At 45.9% G+C, this 21,074-nt stretch overlaps 2 protein-coding genes across 4 annotated transcripts in view; one reads left to right on the forward strand and one right to left on the reverse strand.

Moving 5' to 3' along the window:
- Window positions 1-1,006, reverse strand: part of LOC119430974 (RNA-splicing ligase RtcB homolog) — a 58,996-nt gene extending 57,990 nt beyond the window's left edge. The window contains exons 1-3 of one of the 2 annotated variants that reach the window (XM_049657262.1): window positions 824-1,006; window positions 573-677; window positions 133-232 (exon numbers count right to left, since the gene is read on the reverse strand). In XM_049657262.1, the coding sequence (XP_049513219.1) occupies window positions 133-232; window positions 573-668 (196 nt within the window). In that variant the 5' untranslated portion in view covers window positions 669-677; window positions 824-1,006. The remainder of the gene's footprint in view (window positions 1-132; window positions 233-572; window positions 678-823) is intronic. The other variant, XM_049657261.1, reaches the window with a different exon arrangement.
- Window positions 1-21,074, forward strand: part of LOC119466562 (uncharacterized) — a 110,584-nt gene that overhangs the window by 35,663 nt on the left and 53,847 nt on the right. Inside the window, exon 1 of one of the 2 annotated variants that reach the window (XM_049657283.1) lies at window positions 1,680-1,826. The exons of the other annotated variant lie outside the window; for it this stretch is intronic. Coding sequence (XP_049513240.1) covers window positions 1,787-1,826 — 40 coding nt within the window. The 5' untranslated portion in view covers window positions 1,680-1,786. Of the gene's footprint in view, window positions 1-1,679; window positions 1,827-21,074 lie in introns of those variants that run through there. 2 annotated transcript variants of the gene reach the window in all.

Genomic DNA, 21,074 nt, shown 5'->3' on the forward strand with positions numbered 1-21,074 from the left:
CCGAATTGAAGGCCCAGATTGTATAGAAAGCATATTTGCTTGTAAGAAAAAAAACAAAAAAAAATCATCGCCAACTATACTCACTCCACCGATTCCCAGGCAAGGCAGCCACATTTCCAATTTGTTTAACACCTGGCAGGAATCCGCCAACGTTTCCTGGGCGGCACGAATTCCGCAGCTCTTCGAACATCAGCTTCTCTAAGAGGTTGTTCACGTAGAAAATTCCTTCAACCTGGAAGTGTTATAGAAAACAAAAGGCAGAGGGGCATCGCAGACAAATGATTCAGCGACGTCCAGGAGCTTGAGAGCATAGTGTGTTTGTCGAAAAAAAATAAAAATTGCCTCGTTGACTTAGCAAACCGCTTAGGCTAAGGAATATCGCGTCGCCAAAAATGGTTGAAGCATGTGATGAACAAGCCACAGGCAACAGCTTAGTGCCACGCCATTCAGATCTTGCAGTGCAGCCCAATAACGTCATTCTTAGATGACAGCATGCAAGCAAACGACCGAACAATGCCACGTAAACGCCGAAGTTGGCAACGGTGGAAAGCCTGCATTGCAGCCGTGCTCACCTTCATATTTGGCACGAACCCTTTCTTGATACGCCACGACACTGATGTCATTTTTTCGAGGAAGCCGAGCTCCTCATTGTAGCTACGGACACCCATCTTGGCGGCCTAGGAAATGAATCAGAACAATGGTAGAGACTGTAACAATGGTATGGTCACACACGTGGCGACTAAACTGGCGCCGTACAGGCTACAGCACTTCGCCAAATTTCGCCCAGCGCTTGCAGCCGCCATTCAAACTTCAAGCTACCCACCTAGTGAACGCCCAAGGCGCCACGCACAGCGGAGCACGAACTTCTCAGAAAATCTTGTACAGGAGACCCATCGCTACAAAAGCGAAAAAATGTACGAGCAGGCACAGCAGGCGCTCAAAACGTAAGCCAAGTTACAATCGTTGAAGCAGCGCCTCCTCTGCTGGTTGAAGCAAGTGTTGGCTAGTAGCCAAAGAGGGCTAACGGCTAACGTAGAGACAGTTGATGATGGTGATAGTTGTAGTAGCTGTTGTCAGAAAGTTCTAACAGCCTTTGTTTTTAGCAGCTTCACTGATTAGGTTACTTCTCCCCGTGAAGCTTCTCGCATGTTTATTTTAAAATGCGTGGCCGGCCTTGCATATTTTAATGCTTGGCACTCCACACCCAACAGGGAATCCGAGCATGGCCTCCGAGATTTGCAAACAAGCGCTGTCGGAGGTCATCAACACGTCTTCAACCATGGTGCACAGAAACACGCAGCTCAAGGCTGGTCGGGGCTACGACAGGTAAGAAAAGACAAGAACGGCAGTACTTGTTTTTACGTGGTACTGCCACATACGGCGCACGTTGCGGCATCACACAGTTGCAAAATGCACAGCTGTGAAGTCACTTGAAGTGAAGGTTTCCACGGATGGATAAATGGATGGATGCTGTGAGCGTCTTCTTTGAAACGGGATAATGGGTTGCGCCACCAAGCACCAAGCGGACTGCAGTGCACGAGCTCGCTCTAGCGTACATGTGTTCCAGTTCGGCCTTGAAGTGCTTATTGTACTTTCAAGGAGAGGGCGCCACATGTTTAAAAAGTGCGCGTTGCACAGCGCGCGGTTTTTCGCTGCGTTGTAGCAGACGCCGCGGGAAGAGAAGTCGTCTGCTGTTGCCCGTAGTTCTCTTGGCGTGGTGGTGCGCTGTGTGGCGTGGTGTGGCCAGCTTTCGCTTTCTCGCTGACTGCACCGTTGTTGTGCCAGGATGCGGCCTCACATGCGACTTTGGATACTTTGCGTCACAGGCGAGCGGCTTTTTCGTCATCTTAAGAATTATTTATGGCAAACGCAAATGAAAAAGCTATGTAAACGCTACCTATAAAGTAGCCAAGCAACGTGCTTTACACGGTTCTTTGTGGCATCACGCCTAAGTCCTACGGAAAGCGAGTCATTACTTCATTACGGTATGATTTGAATAGGCAATATATAAGAACACTGCCATGTTGCATCAATTGCTAACCATAGTACCGACCAAAATGCTGCACTGAATTGACATCGCATCGGCTCTTGCACGAAAGCATTTTGCTAATAAGGAATAAAAGGATGACCAAAATGCGGAACTTTCGGTTATCGTTACACTCACTGAATAATTTATGTTCTAGGTCAAAAGCCTTGTCATGAAAGTTTAGATTACATTCTGTTAGGTATGTTGTGCAGCTGCTAGCGCTTGTCGTCGATGTGAGCCTGTAATCAAGGAGGCTGAATGGTAAAACGCATCTGCCGCGAAACTGCAAACAAATAAAGCGCCTACGTGCGATAATTTATTGTACGCACGGTGGGCTCCGGATAAACGAAACTTTCGAATAATCCGAATTGTGCTTTCGAAGTTGATTGGTTCCTAATTCTACATACAATCACATACCTAGCGCAATCGAAGCAGTTTTATTCTGAAGTTACAATAACATTGAATGGAACCATACTGCAAAAGCTTCGTTAGCTGTAATTAATGTGCCCCGAACGGTATAGTTCGGAATGGTGCAATAGTTTTGAAGCAATCACATGAACGAAGCGCTGTAATTCTCGTGGATTATACCAGTGTGTTAGGGAACAAAAAACGCGTCAGTGGCATCATGAAAATAACCGATCGGCGACGGCATACGGTAAATTCTTCTATAAAGCAATTTTGATGCACGAGCATTCATTTGCATAGAAGTCGAAAATATGCGCAGGCTTTTGTTTATACACTTTAGTTATTCCGGCAGTGCAGGCCTCATAACTGTAAGTGACAATTAACGCGCATCTGCGTTGCTGTGAACAACTTTGAGCATTCCACGCAGCTTTATTGTATTCAGCACCACTGAGTAATAATCAAAAGGAAAAGTTTTCCACCGAAGCAGGCAATTAATACAGATTTCATAGCGCACCGCAACGCGCTTGCACGTTCCTGTTATGGTTTTGAGGTCTGTATCCTTCTCGTCCTCGCAAGTCATAGCATATATCTACGACACTCTGCATTTCCTTTAAACGAAACCTCGGCTAAGCGAAGATTAAAAAAAAGCGCGCGGTTTGCCTGCGTAGATTATACTGTAGTATAAATGAAATTGAATCTATAGGTGTCAGGGGCGGCTGTACAATTGCGGTTTCACCCAGCTATATATAAAATGTTCCTTTTTTCTTGCGCTGGCCCGAACGCATCGAGTCCACTTTGTTTAGTTTGATCAAGTTAAGGCTTCTAGCTTCAACTGAGCGACGGTTTGTGGACGATAAAAAACAACAACAACAAAAGCAACCCAGACCACAAGGCATCAGCGATAATTTATGCGAATGACGCAGGCGCGTTTGCCCTATTGTGCACTCTGACTTACTGAATGTCGCATCCTTGAACAAAGCTTATTTAACTTAGTAAACTCGCAAGGAGATGTTGCCGGTACATTCATTCAACTTAATTATAGTTATAGTATCAGAAGAATGATATGCTATCGGAAGGGTATACTCTTCGAACCGCATGACCTTTACTTTCATATGGTTGTTTTATATACCGTAAATTGTCGTAATTTCTTTAGTCTGTTTATTGATTGATCGAATTGGCTTGGTAAATTAACTGTGGCGCCACTATTCTATTATTTAGGATGGAATGGAAATTCAAAGCTATTATTTTCTCTTAGCAGTTCATCTTTCGCAAAGTACATTTTCATGGGCGAGGAAATCCCAAATTTTGAGTTTGTACAAAAGATGTTAGTAAAGATGCATGAAGGTAAATATATTTAATTAGACGGGGAATTAACAAATTTACGCAGGGTAATACGTGCATTAGGAAACGTAGGCGTGAATTTACTATAGACTCCGCCTCGCTGACACAGAAAGTCACCCATAAATCTTGCCGGCGAAGGCAGACAAATCACATGACCTCGTGCGCTATAGCGTTTATTCTTGTCGCAGCAGCTTCCGTTTTATAAAGCCTCACACGCGTCATCGACTCAAAAGAACGGTCGCGCAGAGCGGAGGATTCGGTTGGCATCCCGCTTGAGTGCCTTTTATTCGCGCCGTCTGCAACCTGGCGCTGCACGTCATCCACGCGTTTTCTCGTTGCGCGGGATTGCAGCATGGCGCTGCCCATCAGTGCAGACGTACGCTGCTCCTGGCAGACGTCAAACCTTCACCGCGCATATGACTTGCGACCTAACGGGCACGACTGCAAACTAAACAGACAACAACCTGAAGAAAACAAGAAGGCAGAGTGGGTCACCGCATTAGCCTATTTGCTTGTATGCACAACGGCCTTCAAGTGTCGAGAGGTCGCGGCATGTGTGCGCAGCGGAATCTTCGAGCACGAATCGGGTGTCGACTTTGACGGAAGGAATGCGCGCTATCACGCGTGTGCTTCTTGTATAGGTTGGCGAGAACAGCTTAGCGGGGTATCTTACGGGAACATATAAAGAAGAAATATTTCCGACCCCTTTGATGTGCTCCAGAGGTATTTATCGAACGTTGACTCCCACGAAAGTGTTTAAAATGTTGTTGGATCAAAGTAATTGTACTGAACTGCTTTAAATTTAAAGTGGTGTGATACTCAATTGCATGCGATTCTTTCGTTTAGGAATGAAATGATTCGGCGTGCCTCCCATCAACGTATTCTGTGTAGCATTTGCCGCAAGCACTTGTTCTGGTCGCTTTACAATCAAAGCTGACCGTTCCGTAATAGTTCCCTCTAAACTCATCTTTTTCTCTTTATTTCCAGAGATACTGTTTCAATCAGCTCTTTTGACAAAACTTTGAATAGGTATAAATAAACAGATAAAAACATTATCAGTATAGCATATTTTTCAATGTTTACTTTTCAATATTCACACCATGTACCTCCTCGCTATTATTTGAAGCGAATATTACTTCATCATTTTTGTTTATATGTGCTATAAAATAGAAAGTTGGCAGGGTTGGTGAAATTGCACATTGAAACAGAGCGAACGGAAGACACTCAAAGGCGAAGAAGGCAACGGGACAAGCGCGCTGACTCGCAACGAAGCTTTATTCATACAAAACAGGGTAATTTATATAAACACACAAATTAAAATCAAGATGCGTAAACAAAAGCACGGGTACTGACAGTGCTTTTGCGTGTGCATCTTAATTTATATATATATATATACATTCATACCCTATTTTGTATGAAGAATAAAACGTAGTTGCGAGTCAGCGCTTGTCCCGTGGCCTTTGCCTTTGTATGTCGTCCATTTGTGTTTTATCTACTGTCCTTGCTGAATTACAAGTGGCAACTTCAATGCATTTTCTGGGGTTTATTCAAGCACTGATGCAGTCCAGATGCAAATGCTATTGGCATGACGTTGACGTAGGTAAATATAACTTGCGATGTGATCTAGAACCACCGGAAAAGAGCCAATCAGATCAACAAAAGGCCGAACAGGCGTTCTTTTCGTCAAAATCATGAACATGGAGAAGAATGCACCATTCTGCTGTTCAGCCACGAGGTTAGAAACATACTACGAAAACTTTCATTGATATTATCTGCGGCGTAGTTCTGTGAAAAGGTCAATTTTGTGTAACCTAGCTATACACTGGACTGACATTCTTCGTTTATCTTAAATCTTGTTTCACCGCTTACGCCTTGGTGTGGCCTACACAACGCTCTTTCTCTTTAAAAACCACAGTGCAAGCTCCGCATCGTGTGCGTGTGATGTGGCGGACGAGGACGTAGCCCACGTGTTGCTGTACTACCCCTATATACGGCCAGCAAAGGCTACGCTTCATACTTAGGGCTCTGGGCAATCATCCGTTGCCACTTGGGACAACATATGCTTGGACAATGGCCAGTTAGTGGCCTTGGAAGAACAGTTTTCACTGTGCAGTGAAATATTTTTTTCTGAGTAGATGGACATGTGCTCGAAGCGCTATGGAACGAGTTTATGCAGTGATTCGTCTTCGTTGTTAATGTTTCTTCTATTTGTTTCCCTTTTGTATACGTACCAGTGTTTGTGTTTGCTAAAGTATCCTTTTTGTTATCGCTATGTCTTTACCGTAGAGGCTTGGGCTAGTCGGTACATACTCGAAAGGGATGTACTATGTCTTTACTTAGTTAATTGTTTAAAGCAAATTTATTTATTGCATATAAGTGAAATGGAGTAGCCGGAGGCGTACTGTTTCCAACCTCTCCATTTCGAGCCCATTTAACACTACCGACCTATCTGTCATATAGGTTACACTTAACGCTCATACTAATTTATTTTATGCTCTTCTTTTACTTGTAATTACGGGTAATGCAGTTGCAGGGTACGAAAAAAGAAAGACTATTTGTTCATTTGGCTGGGACCAATTCTTTCTAGGGATATATAATCGTCACTATAGTGCTGTGCACTAAACACCGAGAAGCTTAATACCAAAGTTTAACAAAAAAAAGTAGATATTTGAAAAGTATAGTCGGGTACAACTTAAGAAGACAGGAGAGGCCCCGCCCAGATGACCGAAGCGCAGCAGCCGATTTCCCCGGCGACTAAAGAAATAGTCCCGCTGACCCGACTCGGCCCAGCTTGAAGCGCGGGCTGCCATGTTCTCCGTCGGCGGGAAACCGGCCGTCCGGCTCATGACGTCAGTCTAGAGTGCGCGCCCATTGGTGGAGGCATCGTATGCATCGGCCTTTGATGGGGCAAATGCCAGTTGCCTCCTAAAGTTGTACCCGACTATAGACAAGTCATGAGATGTAACAATACATACTTTAAGCGAACATTTTAAAAGCCAACATCGTATTAGGAAACAGCCAAATTAAGATCTCCACAAATAGTCCCAAAAAACGGAAGTCAGGCGTTATATATTATACCTCTGCATTTGACGAGCCTCAAATTGTTTGGAAAATGTGATTTGAACTAAGATTGCGCGGGCATTCGTAAAGTCTTCAGCTTAGAAAGCAATATCTTTAAAGCACAGTAATTAATGTCCCGAAGCTGCGCAATGGGATATGAGGCACGCCGTTGTGGAGGGCTCCGGTTCAGTCTTGACCACCGTTTTTTTTTTTTTTTTTTTTTCTACGGGCGCCCGGAGCACGGTACGGGAGCGTTCTCTCAATGCGGCCCCATCGGAATGCGGTCACTGCAACTGGGAATCGTACCTGCGACTTCGCGCTCAGCAGCGCAACGCCTTATAGACAACTCTCTTTTCTCCTTACACCGCGGATGATGAGTGCCTAAATTTGAAGTGGTATTCGATCGCGAAAAGAATAGATTTCACGTATAATCACAGCTACAGCGCATCTCTTCAGCAATTTCTTTTAGATTTCGCTACTGTAATACAAAATTGATGGTCAAGGAGAAAATCGAAGAAAAAAAAAAAGGTGCGCAAATTCCCACTTTTTTTTTTTTTTCGTGTAAGCCACGCTTGTGTTGGTTCTCAGAACCACGGGTTAAAGATCTCTTGGTCAACTAAAGCGCGCCTGGTGTCTGCATCTCGGTTACTTTCGGCTCACTGTAGAAAAATGACACCACGCAACGATAGGAAAGTCATTTTCGCACCATTAATCTTCGATATGCCTCTTCGTATATCGCACCTACTCCATATTTACGTGCCGCCGATGCGTCGTAAGTTGCGACGACGTGCGTCGGGCACCCTCGGCGAAGCATGGAGGACAGAGAGTTCGGCTTCGCTCGGCCTGCTCTCGTGCTGCTGACGAAGCCATTGCTTGCTCGTCGGGTGAAATTTAAATGCATCGCTGGCGCCTTAGGCTGCTGTGTCGAATGGTGATGTATGGATCGCCTCCAGGTGCTGACGTCAGGGGTGCGTTGTATCACTGTGTAATGATCCGTTACGAGCGCTTGACAAGCAGATAGGGCACGGTGTCTAATTGTTCTGTTATGCGGTATGCGTTACAGCTTATTTATTATAAGCTGTAACGCATATTATATATATATATATATATATATATATATATATATATATTAGAGGCTTCACGTTAAAATGGATCATCGCCTCTCGGCATTTTGGTGGGGGTGAACTGCAAAAAACGCTTATGCACTCCGATTTGGGTGTTAAAGAACACTAGGCATTCAAAATCAATTTGTAGCTCTCAATTATACGGTGTCCTTAATGGATTCACTCACTCACTCACTCACTCACTCACTCACTCACTCACTCACTCACTCACTCACTCACTCACTCACTCACTCACTCACTCACTCACTCACTCACTCACTCACTCACTCACTCACTCACTCACTCACTCACTCACTCACATAGGTGAGCTCCTATGGGAGCTCGCCTTCAAGCTATAGCTTAATGAAGTGAAAATCGACATAACGTCGCTGATATGTGATTAGTTATGTCGTCCATCGCAGATCCTAGATTAAAGTACTATATAAGTACTCGTTCCTGTTTCAAGAGCTCATAACCCAAAATGTCGGTCCACTGGACCCACCCGAAGAGGTCATCTTAGGAATATGTCGCATGATTTAGGTCACATGAAAGGCTATATAGCGAAACACCGCATCAAGTAGCTGCTTTCAGACTCGTCTTAAGTTCGCTGCCTGCGGCAGCACATGCAGCGCGGGAGAACCAAAAAGTGCTATACGAGGACTTGACGTTCCGCGAATAGCCCGCCCGATCACTTTCCCTTTCCATCTAACTTCGACAGCCTCCTCCAATGACCGAGACTCCTTCAAATCGTTTCACTCGAAGCCGCCGAGCGGTAACTCCTCGCCTGCTTTCTATCTTCGGCGACGTCAACAGGCAGACCGTTTTTGGCAACGGCTGCTGGTCCCATGCGAAGTACCGGGCGCGCACCACGCGCAACGCAGTTTCACTTTTCTGTGGGATGGCTTGGAGCGTTCAGTAGACAGATACGTTTAAGTTGCTTGCAGCGCTACTAATTCCACAAGGTACTAATAAGCCAACGAAGCTGCGCCAGTGCGTTCAGCCGCGCCGGAATTCAGTACCGTAAAAAAAAAAAAAAAAAAAAAAAGAAGAAAAGTTTACGCTAGCGCAAAGAACAAAAGGAACGCAAGGAAACAAGAAAAAATATTGGAGGATGCTTAAGCTTCGCATTTAGGAGTGGAACGCGATAGCATTCAACGATCCCTGACTGCGGCTCACGCTTCCCGGCAACTGCAGGTTATGTAACCGTAATGTTTACTGGGAAACGCTGTCGGTGAACGCTATGCACGAAGGCGAGCTTTCTGGCTGAAACGCGGCCTCTTGCGTGGGCCGATCATGAAGGTTGTGCGCAGCCGTACAAAAAAAAAAAAAAAAAAAGAGAGAAAAAAAACACACACACATTATTTTCGGGTTTCTGCTATTGTTTTGCGCACTTTTAATATTTCAGTCTGAGAAGATTTAACATAAAAGGCATGCGCTCTCGGTGTTTTGTTTCATGACATTTGCGTGTGTGCTATCATTATCCAAATTCCGAGGAATAACTTTATCACGAATGTAAGACAAGGTCATCATGTAAGACAAGACATCAGATGACTACTAACCACATCCTCGATTGGGATGCTGCGAGCATAATCGCGACAGAGAAATGACTATCTTCATGACTACTCTTGGAATCTTTGCATATTCAAACGACTGAAAACGCGATTAACCGGACACGGGGTAATCTCTCCGAGATTTACATGCGCACTGTACGCCACCTAACACATAAACAATCGCTCCCTCTTGCGCCCATCTTCATTGTGAACAAGGGACCCACAGCGTGTAACATTCGCGGTGCTGGTCGCACTCTACGTTGGGGCCTGCAGATAAGACACTTGCCGCGATATCTTTTCCTTTTATTTTTGCCACAGCCTGATTGGCTGCGTAGCACACAAAAAGCGCGTCGCTGAAAGAATAAAGGTGATTGTCATCCTGGCACTGCGTGGGTCGTCTGTTCCTTGGGCCGGTCGTCCTGCCGCCCTCGGCGTCGAACCGCCGAATACGTAACAGCGGTCTCGAAACGTCATTTTATTTTCTTTTTCTTTTGAAGCTTAGGCGAGTGCCCGTTTATTTTGACAAAGACAAGGTATCAGCTACTTTAGTGATGGAGTGGTGTGGCAATATAACCCACATATGGCGCATGCCATATAGCAAGGCGCGGCATATCAATATACCTTAACCATCATCATCATCATCATATTTTTATGTCCACTGCAGGACGAAGGCCTCTCCGTGAGACCTCCAATTGCCCCGATCTTGCGCTATAGCTGATTCCAACTTGCACCTGCAAATTTCCTACCTTCATCACGCCACCTAGTTTTCTGCCATCCTCGACTGCGCTTCTTTTCTCTTGGTATCCATTCTGTAACTCTAATGGTCTACCGGTTATCCATCCTATACGCATTACATGGCCTGCCCAGCTCCATTTTTTTCTCTTAATGCCCATTAGAATATCGGCTATCCCATTTTGTCCTGTGATCTACACCGCTCTCTTCGTCTTTTAAAGTTAAGCCTAACATTTTCCGTTCCATCGCTTTTTGCGCGGTCCGTAACTTGTTCTCGAGCTTCTTTGTTAACCTCCAAGTTACTGCCCCATATGTTAGCGCTGGTAGAATGCAATGATTGTATAGTTTTCTTTTCAACGATAGTGGTAAGCTCCCAGTCAGAATTTGGCAATGCCTGCCGTATGCACTCCAACACAATTTAATTCTTCTGTAAGTTTCCTTCTCGTGATCAGGGTCCCCTGTGAGTAATTGACCTAGATAAACGTACTGCTTTACAGACTCTAGAGGCTGACTGGTGATATCCTGAATTCTTGTTCCCTTGCCAGTCTATTGAACATTATCTTTGTCTTCTGCACATTCACCTTCAACCCAATTCTTACACTTTCTCGATTAAGGTCCTCAATCATTTGCTGTAATTCGTCTCTATTGTTGCTGAATAGGACAATGTCATCTGCAAACCGAAGGTTGCTGAGATATTCGCCGTTGACCCTTACTCCTAAGCCTTCCTAGTCAAAGAGCTTGAATACTTCTTCTAAGCATGCAGTGAATAGCATTGGAGAGATTGTGTCTCCTTGCCTGATCCCTTTCTTGATAGATAATTTTCTACTTTTCTTGTGGAGAACCAATGTAGCTCTGGAATCTTTGTAGACATTTGCCAAGATATTCACGTATGCCTCCTGTACTCCTTGATTGCGCAATGCCTCTATGACTGCTGGTATCTCTACTGAATAAAATGCCTTTTCATAATCTATGAAAGTCATATAGAGGGTATAAGGGTGTTTATTGGACGGCACTTAAAGCAGCGCAAGGGCGACAGTCCAAAATGCGCAGCACGGACTCTCAGCACGAGCGGCGCTCGCGAGCCGAAGAAAGCGACCCACTAGAAGGCGCTGGAGCGGACGACCCACTTCAGAGTTCCAACGCTTCGCTACAAGGGGTTTATTATACTCCACAGATTTCTCGATTACCCGATTGATGACATGGATGTGATCTATTGTAGAATATCACTTCCTGAAGCCAGCTTGTTCTCTTGGTTGATTGTAGTCAAGCGTTGCCCCTATTCTATTCGAAATTATCCTGGTGAATATTTTATACAATACTGAAAGCAAGCTAATGGGTCTATATATCTTCAATTCTCTAACGTCTCCCTTCTTATGGATTAGTATAATGCTGGCATTCTTCCAGTTCTCTGGTATATTTGAAGTCGTGAGGCATTGCGCATAAAGGGCCGCAAGCTTTTCAAGCATATCTCCTGCGTTTTTTTATTATAGTGGACTGTTATTAGATCTTCTCCAGCCACTTTTCCCCGGCTTGTCTTGCAAGGCCCTTCTAATATCATCGCTAGTTATAGAAGGAGCCTCTGTATCCTCTGCATCACTACTTCAAATGAAAGTAGCTTGGCTGATCTGGGTACTGTAAGGTCAGTATAGAATTCTTCAGCTGCTTCTACTATGTCATCGAAATTGCCCTGTCATCGATATTACCCTGCTTATGTTTCAGTGCATACATCTTGCCTTGCCCTATGCCAAGTTTTCTTCTCCCTGTTTCATGCCTAAATATATACGGAGATAAACGCTCACTGGACGCCGACGCCGGACGCCGACACCGGGTTTTCTGCGACACGGGGCCGTTAACGCTGTCGTGTTAAAAGAGGATGCATGACACGATTCTATAGTGCTCTCAATATACCACAATTCGCAGTCTAATAGCGCTCCCAATTAACAGCTCCCGGGCCGGTGTTCATTGCGCTTGCGTCGCTCATCTGTCGTCTAAATTCTGTGCTTCCAAGCGAACTCATGCATCGCATCCACCCGACACTACACACATACAACTGCCCGATCTGCGCCGTGCCAGACACTCTGGCTCATTTGCGACTCGAGTGCCCGTGGCGCTCCGAAGACGCCGTTACCAAACATACAACGTCCGAAGACGTGAACCTCCTCGCCGAGACGTAGAAGGCCAAGATCTCCACCCCGGTCCTGGACGAACAACGGCGTCTTGTCGCCAGAGCCCGGGATGCTATCGCGGCCAGAGGATTCCTGGAATGAGGGACCCTCCCACCTAGAGTGATCCACAGCTCAAACGCTCGGGAAAACCGTCTCGAAAATTAAAGTTTATTTCATTATCATCATCCAAGCGAACTAGATTTAGTAACGCTTCTCCTGTCGTGGTTTTTCCTCGTCTCTCTCTGTTTAACGCTTTATGTCTAGTTTTGTATACCCTTGTGAAGATAACATCAGAGTTATGTCAGGCAAGGGATAAATCTCAGGCTCGAGCCTGAGGCATCCCCTGTTAATCATTTCAAGCATCCAACTTCCCGAGAATCTCTGCCTTGTATGGACTTCTAGAGGGAAGATCGATCTTCCTTTTCTTTGCTAGCCATCTAACCCGTTTTCGCAATACAAATGCAAATGGAGCTTTGGAGGAATATATTTTAACAATTTCAACTGTTTAGTGTTCATTACGCGCGTCACACATTAATTGTCCCTCCACTACGTATATATCAGCGCACAGGTCGTCAACCTGACGTTGCCCACATACACGTAACCGCTTTACAATGTTCTGTTCTGTTCTTTCTTTCTTTCTTTCTTTCTTTCTTTCTTTCTTTCTTTCTTTCTTTCTTTCTTTCTTTCTTTTCTTTTTCTCTTTTCTTTCTTTCTTTCTTTTCTTTTTTTGATCGCGAACAACAAATTACTATTGGCTCTCCCCAAGCGTCGTACGTGGCAGTCACAACATGGTGTGAATTTCTATAGAGAAGTGGTCGCCAGCCACATTTCGTTATGAATAATTGTGCTCAAATGGCCTCTAATTTTATTTCATCCAGCTCTTATGTGTAATGTCCAGTGGGGTCTCTAAAGAACTTAAGCGAGAATCTCATTCGTTAATGTTCCTTTAAGTAATGTCTGAACGTCACGGTCGTATAATTCCCACAGTGAACTCACCCCCCCCCCCCCCCCCCTCCCCCCCATGAAAAAAAAAAAGAAAAAGAACAAGACATGGACTGATAATCGCAGTTCATTTCACTTGCCGCGCTGCCAACTCGGTCACTCCTTACCACGACCGCCTCAGCAGGCGGTAACTTTACTGTCTGGAAATAGCAGGCAGACATCTTCGATGTCATCACCCATGTAACCATCGAGTGAACTAGATACCGGCCTATATGGAAGGCCAAGGAAGGAAACAAGCTAGGAATGACTGAGTGTCAGGGTGGTTTGCAACGGGGGGCCTCGTTACAGGTTCCGGTGGGCGCTAACGAGCCAAGCGGACCGCGTCAATGGTCCTTCCTTTTGTGTTCGGGGCATCGTGCGAGGAGGCGTTCCAGCGTCGTTCGCCGCAGAAGTGGGCTGCGAATTCGAGATTCGTTCACTCCTCTCTCGGTGCGTCCCGAAAAATAGAGACGACGACGACGTCGGGTCTACCAATAATGATGGCGTGGTTCACCACGTACTAAACTTGCGCGTGCGAAGTGCTTCGGCCGCGACGAACTCCGGAGTCCCGTTAGCCTTTCGTTCGAAACGTTTGGCCGAGAAACGCTGTGACTCTTCTGAAGATTTTGTTATGGCTTGCGCAATACGAAACGAACAAAGGATGGAAAGGAAAACGTAAACAATCCCCCTTGCGGTAGTGGATCAATTTTGCAACACAGTACACAATCAAGGCTGGTTATTGTAGTGGCCTCGCAAGACTAACTAAATCGATATATGGAGCCCGTTACAAAGTATACGTGGCTGTTCCAATGAACTCTTTCCCGATATGCATCAGCTGCCTGGTACGCTAAGGCATTTCACCAGCCATTTTGCATCTGTATTTCTCAAAACTGGTGCGAGGCGCATTATTTCTGGCAAGTGAATAAGATTTGCATACTGGCTGGCTTCATTTCCGAAATTACAACGTCCCGTTAACATTGTTGATTGAAAGTAATACACCATCTACCACAACACGTATCATGGTGTCTGCCGCTGCAAATTATGTTGCCGAACATTGTTGTACATAATTCTCGAACTCACGAGAGCATCAGTGATTGCTATAGAATGTACGGTGATGCCTGTGTAATTCACGGTGATGCCTGGACCGACTTAAGCCGTGAGATTAGATTCGGTGACCGCCGACTGTGCTAGCCGTTGTCTTCGTTACTTAAAGTTCACCCATTAGAGCGTTAGACTATTTTTGATAAAGTTTTCTACTTCACCGTCACTACACCATGACGGTACATAATCCCATAAATCAGCTAACACAGTACGGACCATAATGCGATCACTATATAACTCGAGATGCACTCAACAACGACTGGAGGATGGAGGGCAGTGACGATGAGGAATACCCAGCTAATATGTTGAGGCAGCCCAGCCTGGTCCAAACTTCGCATAATTTGCCGCCAAATGTCAAAAGCTGTAGTCATCAACGAGGTGTTTAGCGTTATGATGAAAGGGGACTATAGGAGCGTAGCCTGGCAAGCTTTCATCTTGGCAATGGCTCTTCGTAATGTTTCTGGTTTTTGAAGGTAATCCATGCGAGTGCCTTCCCAAATTAAAGAAGCTTTAGGCCAAATTGTACTTCAGCGTCTATAGGCTACAAATAACACCACCCAGCGAATCATAGGTTTTTTTGGGGGGAGGGGGGGAAGGGAGAGGGTGGTCGCAGTATAATCTGGGCGAATTGGTGTTGATTCATACAGGTGTGTCCAAATCCAAGCCACAACAACAGCTCTTTCTGGGCAACGGAACGTAATCTCAAACGTCATAGTCTTGCTGATTGCATGCATCGGAAGCGATTGTGAAACCGGAAACACGGCATAGAAGCCATGCATTGGACATCACACATTGGTGCGACGAGAATGAGACAATCAAACTTCGTGCGTTCCACGACATAGCCACCAGCCCCAGCAGCACAAAAGGAAAAGTTCCGCTCACTCTTCTTCAATGTTTCTGCGCAAAAAGAAAACAGAAACACAAAAAAGTGTTTTCGCTGAATAATAAATGTCTAATGTCTACGCTAGTTATATATCGCTAAGTAGTTGTGTCTTACGTTATCTAATCATGTGTACGTCAGTTCGTTCGCGCGTCAGCAAAACTGTGAACACATTGGCGTGTTCTCGAACAACTTCAAGTACATTTGTTTATTTATGGAACTGCACACGTTTACACATGTTTTACGTGTTCGTGTACTATCCTAGGTGGCTTCCTGGACTCGTGTATTTAACTTTCTGTGTGTTCATGCTGTTTGAATGTATTCGGCGCTTTTCGGCGCATTTTGTGATTTAATTTTGTTGGCCGTGCGACGAGGTATAGCCAGCGCCGCCGAAAGGCGCCAACCTCTCCTTTAAACTCATGCGCAAACGAAAACACCCCCCCCCCCCCCCCCCCCCCCCCCCACACACACACACGCACACACACACCACCCCACACCCCCACGCCTCCCAAACACACACGGTGAATAAGAAGCGGGATGTAAACATATTCGTCTTATACCTTTTCTCTGATTTTGTGCGGTGTACCACCGCATTCCTTTTTTACAAACGTCTTGTCAGTAGGTTTTGGAAGTCCGGCTAGTGGGTAATCGTAAAGGTAAGGCCGAACATAATGAAAATAGTCTGATAATTATAAAGAAAGGACAAAAGGAATGAAAAGAAGACGTGCTCACGGCTATTGCTCATTCCGTTGTTTCCGTTGTTTTCGGAGGAATATAATGTGACACCCTGGTGGCTCGCATCAGTCTTTTCCGCGTGACAAAATGCAGTTGCATGCCAATCCATTGCATGGAAACTTCTCCAACAAGTGTTTACGTTCTACACCAAGTGTGTCGCAGTCGAAGATATGTGGACTGTGACACACTAAAACTTAAACCTTTAGCCAAGGTCTGCCTATAAGGTCGCACAGGAACATAGACAGGAGCACACTAAATGCATATTACAATGCATTTTCCGGGCCACAGTGAAAGTTTCACTGGCTGCCAATTTTTCTTTTGGCAGAAGGGGTCGTCAGAGAACTCCGTTTGTTCACGCCCAGGATTCGATTCCTCGTCATTGACGTGCCAGCCTTAGTGTTGTCGCCGTGCTGTCACAGTGGTCTTCGTGCCGTCGTCGTGCCGGGGCAGCCATACTGCTGTTTCATGTGGTATTTAAGGGTTTCGTTTCTGCGGATCTTTGGAATTGTTGCTGTGGAGCGTGACGCCGCCGGTGCAGTCAAGCAGATATCCGGAAGCAGCTTCGTGCCCTCTAAGCTCTTGCAGCGGTCGTGGACGGCAGCCAGGCGCGATGTATTTTTTATTAGTTCCTAGGACGCGGAGTGCCTCTCGCGCGTAGTCTCGCAAATGGGATTCCCGTGCTCGGTGCCTTCTGAGCTCATCTTCGGGGCCCTGGACTGTTTTGCCTGCAGGCGTGTGCTATATACTTCGCCGGGACGTAGCCTCCGTGAGGTACTCTGAATAAGTCCACCTGCGTGGCGGGTGCATTATCGCCTTGGCATGCAGCCACGGCCGCGCTTGAATATCAAGCCCCGTCCTCTTTTTATACGTCTGATATGTTTGGGCCAGTCTGGACCAGGCAGGCGTCAATGCGATTATACATTTTCTTATTTACAACTTACCGCTGGGCAGTCGAACGCATGCTGCGATCGCCTATGGACTCGGAAGACGATATGAAACACCTTCTGACGAAGGCAGAATAAAATAACAAAACGCCCTGACGAAGTGCCGAAACGTTGGCTACAGCCCGAGGCATCTTTCGTTCGAGCACTGTTGATCACTTCAAGTCTACATTTTCCAGTAAACATCTGCTTTTCTTTGACTTCACACTACACCACCATGTTTCCACAAGAAAGGCTAATGACAAGTTACGGGCCGTAAACAGCAGACATCTATCTCTATGAAATATGTGGTGCCCACGGCCAGCAATTGCATCATAAATGTGCCTCTATGTCAGCGCCATGATAACGTGGCTATAACAGTCTAGGATCATAGATAACTCCTATAGATGTAGTATGCCCCTGTCATTGTGCTGCTTAGCATTGTTCATAGGGGAACTACGTCGAATGTTTTATGCAAAGGCCAAGGTGAAATTCAGCGTTTACTCTGCGGGCGAGGCCCACAAGCTTTTGTATCCGACTGTACGTTAAGTGTAGCGCCATGGGCTATACGCCAGTGGTAAAAAAGTCGCGCGCAGAAGTCGCAACCGCAAGTCATATACAGGTCTCGGAGCATATATAGATGTAGCGAATGATAGTGGCCTCGTGCATGAGGCGTCATAAACTATAACAACATTTGTTTGTAGATTCTCACACTCAAATATAGTACAAAAGCGCCACATTTCCGCCTACTCATTATGAATTCTTTATAAGATCACATGTGATCTCGCGGGCTTCTGCACGCATCTAACATACACATCACTCGAAAGGCCGGCAGTCCTCGAGCCGCGCATCAAAGCGTGACACAGGCTCGTGGCACGCTCTTGTCTATCGCGGTTTTCAACATAGAGAAAGAGGGAAGAACAAAAGAGGCATGCGAAGGAACGAAGAACACTTTACGCCTGGGAAACAAGATCGCGGAGAAAGCGTGTAGCACGAAGAAAAATAGAGGAGTCGCTCCCGTATACTCCGAAGGCGGAAGAGAAATGAAAGAAAGTACAGAATACACCCGAACGCAGTGTGTGCGGTAGGAGCGTGACAGCTGTTCTTTCAAAGTCACTCGCCTCTGCTATCCTACGGAAATAGAAGCGTCGCTACGGGGGGGGGGGGGGGGGGGTCTCCGCCACTTCAGTCGCAGCGGTCGAGTACAGCGAAAACCTTTATGCAAATACGGACCGTGTCAAACATTCTGCTCCGCTCACCTCGCGAAAACCACCTTGAGTCGAGTCGAGGGGCTTGTACAACAAGAGTTGTCTACCTACTTATTTTTTTTTTTTTTACTTCTCCTTTCGATCTTCCAGCCGGCTGGCTGCAGCTTAGTTCCGCCTTTCGAGGGCTGTAACAGAAGAAGCAGTACAAACTAGGCGGTGTGTCACCGCAAACGCCGCAGTTCCCAGAACAGCACCTTAGTCAGGCTTGTGCTTCTACTGTACCCTTAGTTTCTTTTTCAGGCGGAATTCAGCTGCCACTTCTGACCCGCTATCTCCGGTCCCAGAACTGATGTTCTCTCACGGTATTTGCGTGCAGTGAAAACGATGCTAGTGGCCCGACGACAGCTCCAGGCATGTCTTCAGAGAGGAGCTTTCGAGTGCAAGTCTCTGGTGTTGTGTGCAAATTCGCAGCACATTCTCAGCGATGGCTGCGGCACCTTAGAAATCACCATCGTCATCGCCAGACTGTTTAAATCCATTGCACGACGAAGATATTTTCCCGTCGATCTATTGCAGCATATCCGACTCTTCTACATATGCTGGAAGATGCTCTCATCTCAAAAGTTCACCATATCCTGCAGCGACGATAAATTACGGATACCAAAGTTCCTGAAAAGTTGTAGTTCCGCAAAAGCCATTACATTCTTATTTGCGAATTTCTCGAGAACATTCCAGGTCCCGAAATAGTGTCTGAATAGTTCTTGACTATTTTACAGTTGAGCATAAATAACTGCTGGACAGTGCATACGTCACTTGACAAAAAAAGAAAAAAAAAAAACCTGACCATGCAGGTAAACTCGGTTGTGAGCTGTACGTGAGAGTGTGAAGTGCCGCATACACCACGCGTGCTGAAGAACTTTGCGCCGCAAATGAGGCGTTTTCCATTTTTGTCTCTGAGGTAATTAGGCAAAACGTTTCATCGTATTATGATGGCCTCCGATTTACACTCACTTTCAAGGTGAGATTGGCTGAGTGTACCTGCATTGTGCAGGCCGGCAGGACATCCCGTATTTTTTGTGACCGCAACCAAGAAGAGTACAGCCGCTGAATCAAAGCCTTAGTCCCGCTAAGTTTGGTTCACTGCTTTGATGAATAAGCGGACGGCTCTTAAAAAAAAAAGAAAAAAAAAAACACACAAGAGGACAGGGCATATAAGGCACAAATAACACATACAAACGGGCTTACCAAAGCGTTTTCGCTGGCGAGTTCCTTCATAACAAAGAACTGGATAACGCGAGAAGACAAGAACAAGGAACAAAGCTCTTGGCCGGTGTTTTTTGTTCTCGCCTTTAGCGCTATATGTTTACTTCTTCACATGCAGACGCTATACGGACGCCATTGGCATCCGTGCGTGTGTTTTACTTACTGGCTCGCTTGCCTCCGAGAGTGGTTCATACCCACGATTGGCTTGATCTAAGATCTAAGAAAAAGATTATCCGAGTCCAAAAAGAATCACCATTGAGAAAGTGTGAATGGCTAAAGGAATGAAGTCAGATAAAATATAAAAATTTAGCAAGGAAATCGTCCTGAATCAATTATATATATGCCACAACAGCTGCACCAACATCCCTATGAAAATGTCCCAAAGAAGAGGCTCCCAAAGAGAGAATATCGGGAATCGCTATATTCAATCCAGCACCGTGAAATCTTCCTTATAAAGTATGTTTTCTTATCGAGGAAAAATTATTTATGCTCTGTACACCTGTCTTCGTCTTCTTTCGCGCCGTCCCCCTATAGTGTATTAGCAGTATGCGCCAAAGAAAAGGTCATCATCATCATCATCATAGCGGCTGCATTGATCGCGTGTTTTTATCCAGTATATTCTTGTTTTGAGGCAACAACAACAACAACAACATATTCTTGTTTGCTTTAGTGGCTCTCATAGCAAGCTGTATTTTGAAGACCGCATGGTTGAGTTGGCTCGCTTTCCGTCACTGCCTTTGCTTCGGCCTCTGTGAGTGCGTTAACTCAAGTTACCGCGCAGGTGATAGGAGCCCGCAGCATAGCACTATGGAACAGTTTGCGGTGCTGCCTGTCCTTGCCTGGCTCCTTGCGTGCAGCATCGTACACATCGGAGTAGCAAGAGAGAGAGAGGGACAGAGAGACAAAGGGAAGAATTGAGGGAAGAATTGTGTACAAACCACGATTGTGAGTGTAAGCGAATTGCCGAACACTTCTAGAAAGTATTCGCTTTGTTAAATGAAAGATGCGCTTGATGGCCCATATTTGTTGCAATGTAAATATTTGCCGTAGAGAACAGAGCGGTTAACCAGCACATCTTTGCAGTGGCTTAGCCAGGGTGTGGCACACCAGTCAGGTGCCCCCCACCCCCGAAAAAAAAAAAAAAAATCTGGCTACGCCACTGCATTTATAGCAGTAGTATAGGTGTCTATAACATGTAGGCCGATTTGTCATATGTGCATTGCTTCGAGCGGCGCGAGCGCCGGCGTGGATGTGAGTGGCCCCTGTAGGCCTTATAGGATGCCCCAAAGCTTTCGAGCGTACATGCGTCTCAAAGAGCTATAATAGTTGGCGTGGGGCGACGAACTCGCTTCGCAACTCGTGAGAGCACGCGCATTTGAGTCGATGCCTTTGTAGTGGCAGTGAAAGTCCGACCAGCAGCTTCCGACCACCGACCTCGGACCACGAAAACGGGCAAAAGAGGCAAAGAAAGCTATTCGATTTTAAAGCTATTCTGCTCCGATAAGATGGTCGAACAGTGAAGCCGTGCATTCGCGGCCGCTTGGCTGGACCGAACGGCGCTATTTGCGGGGGATGGGACGCGTCGGCGTCTACGGGCGACGGCG

The sequence above is a fragment of the Dermacentor silvarum genome, chromosome 10 (assembly GCF_013339745.2).
Source record: "Dermacentor silvarum isolate Dsil-2018 chromosome 10, BIME_Dsil_1.4, whole genome shotgun sequence".
NCBI classification, from domain to species: domain Eukaryota; kingdom Metazoa; phylum Arthropoda; class Arachnida; order Ixodida; family Ixodidae; genus Dermacentor; species Dermacentor silvarum.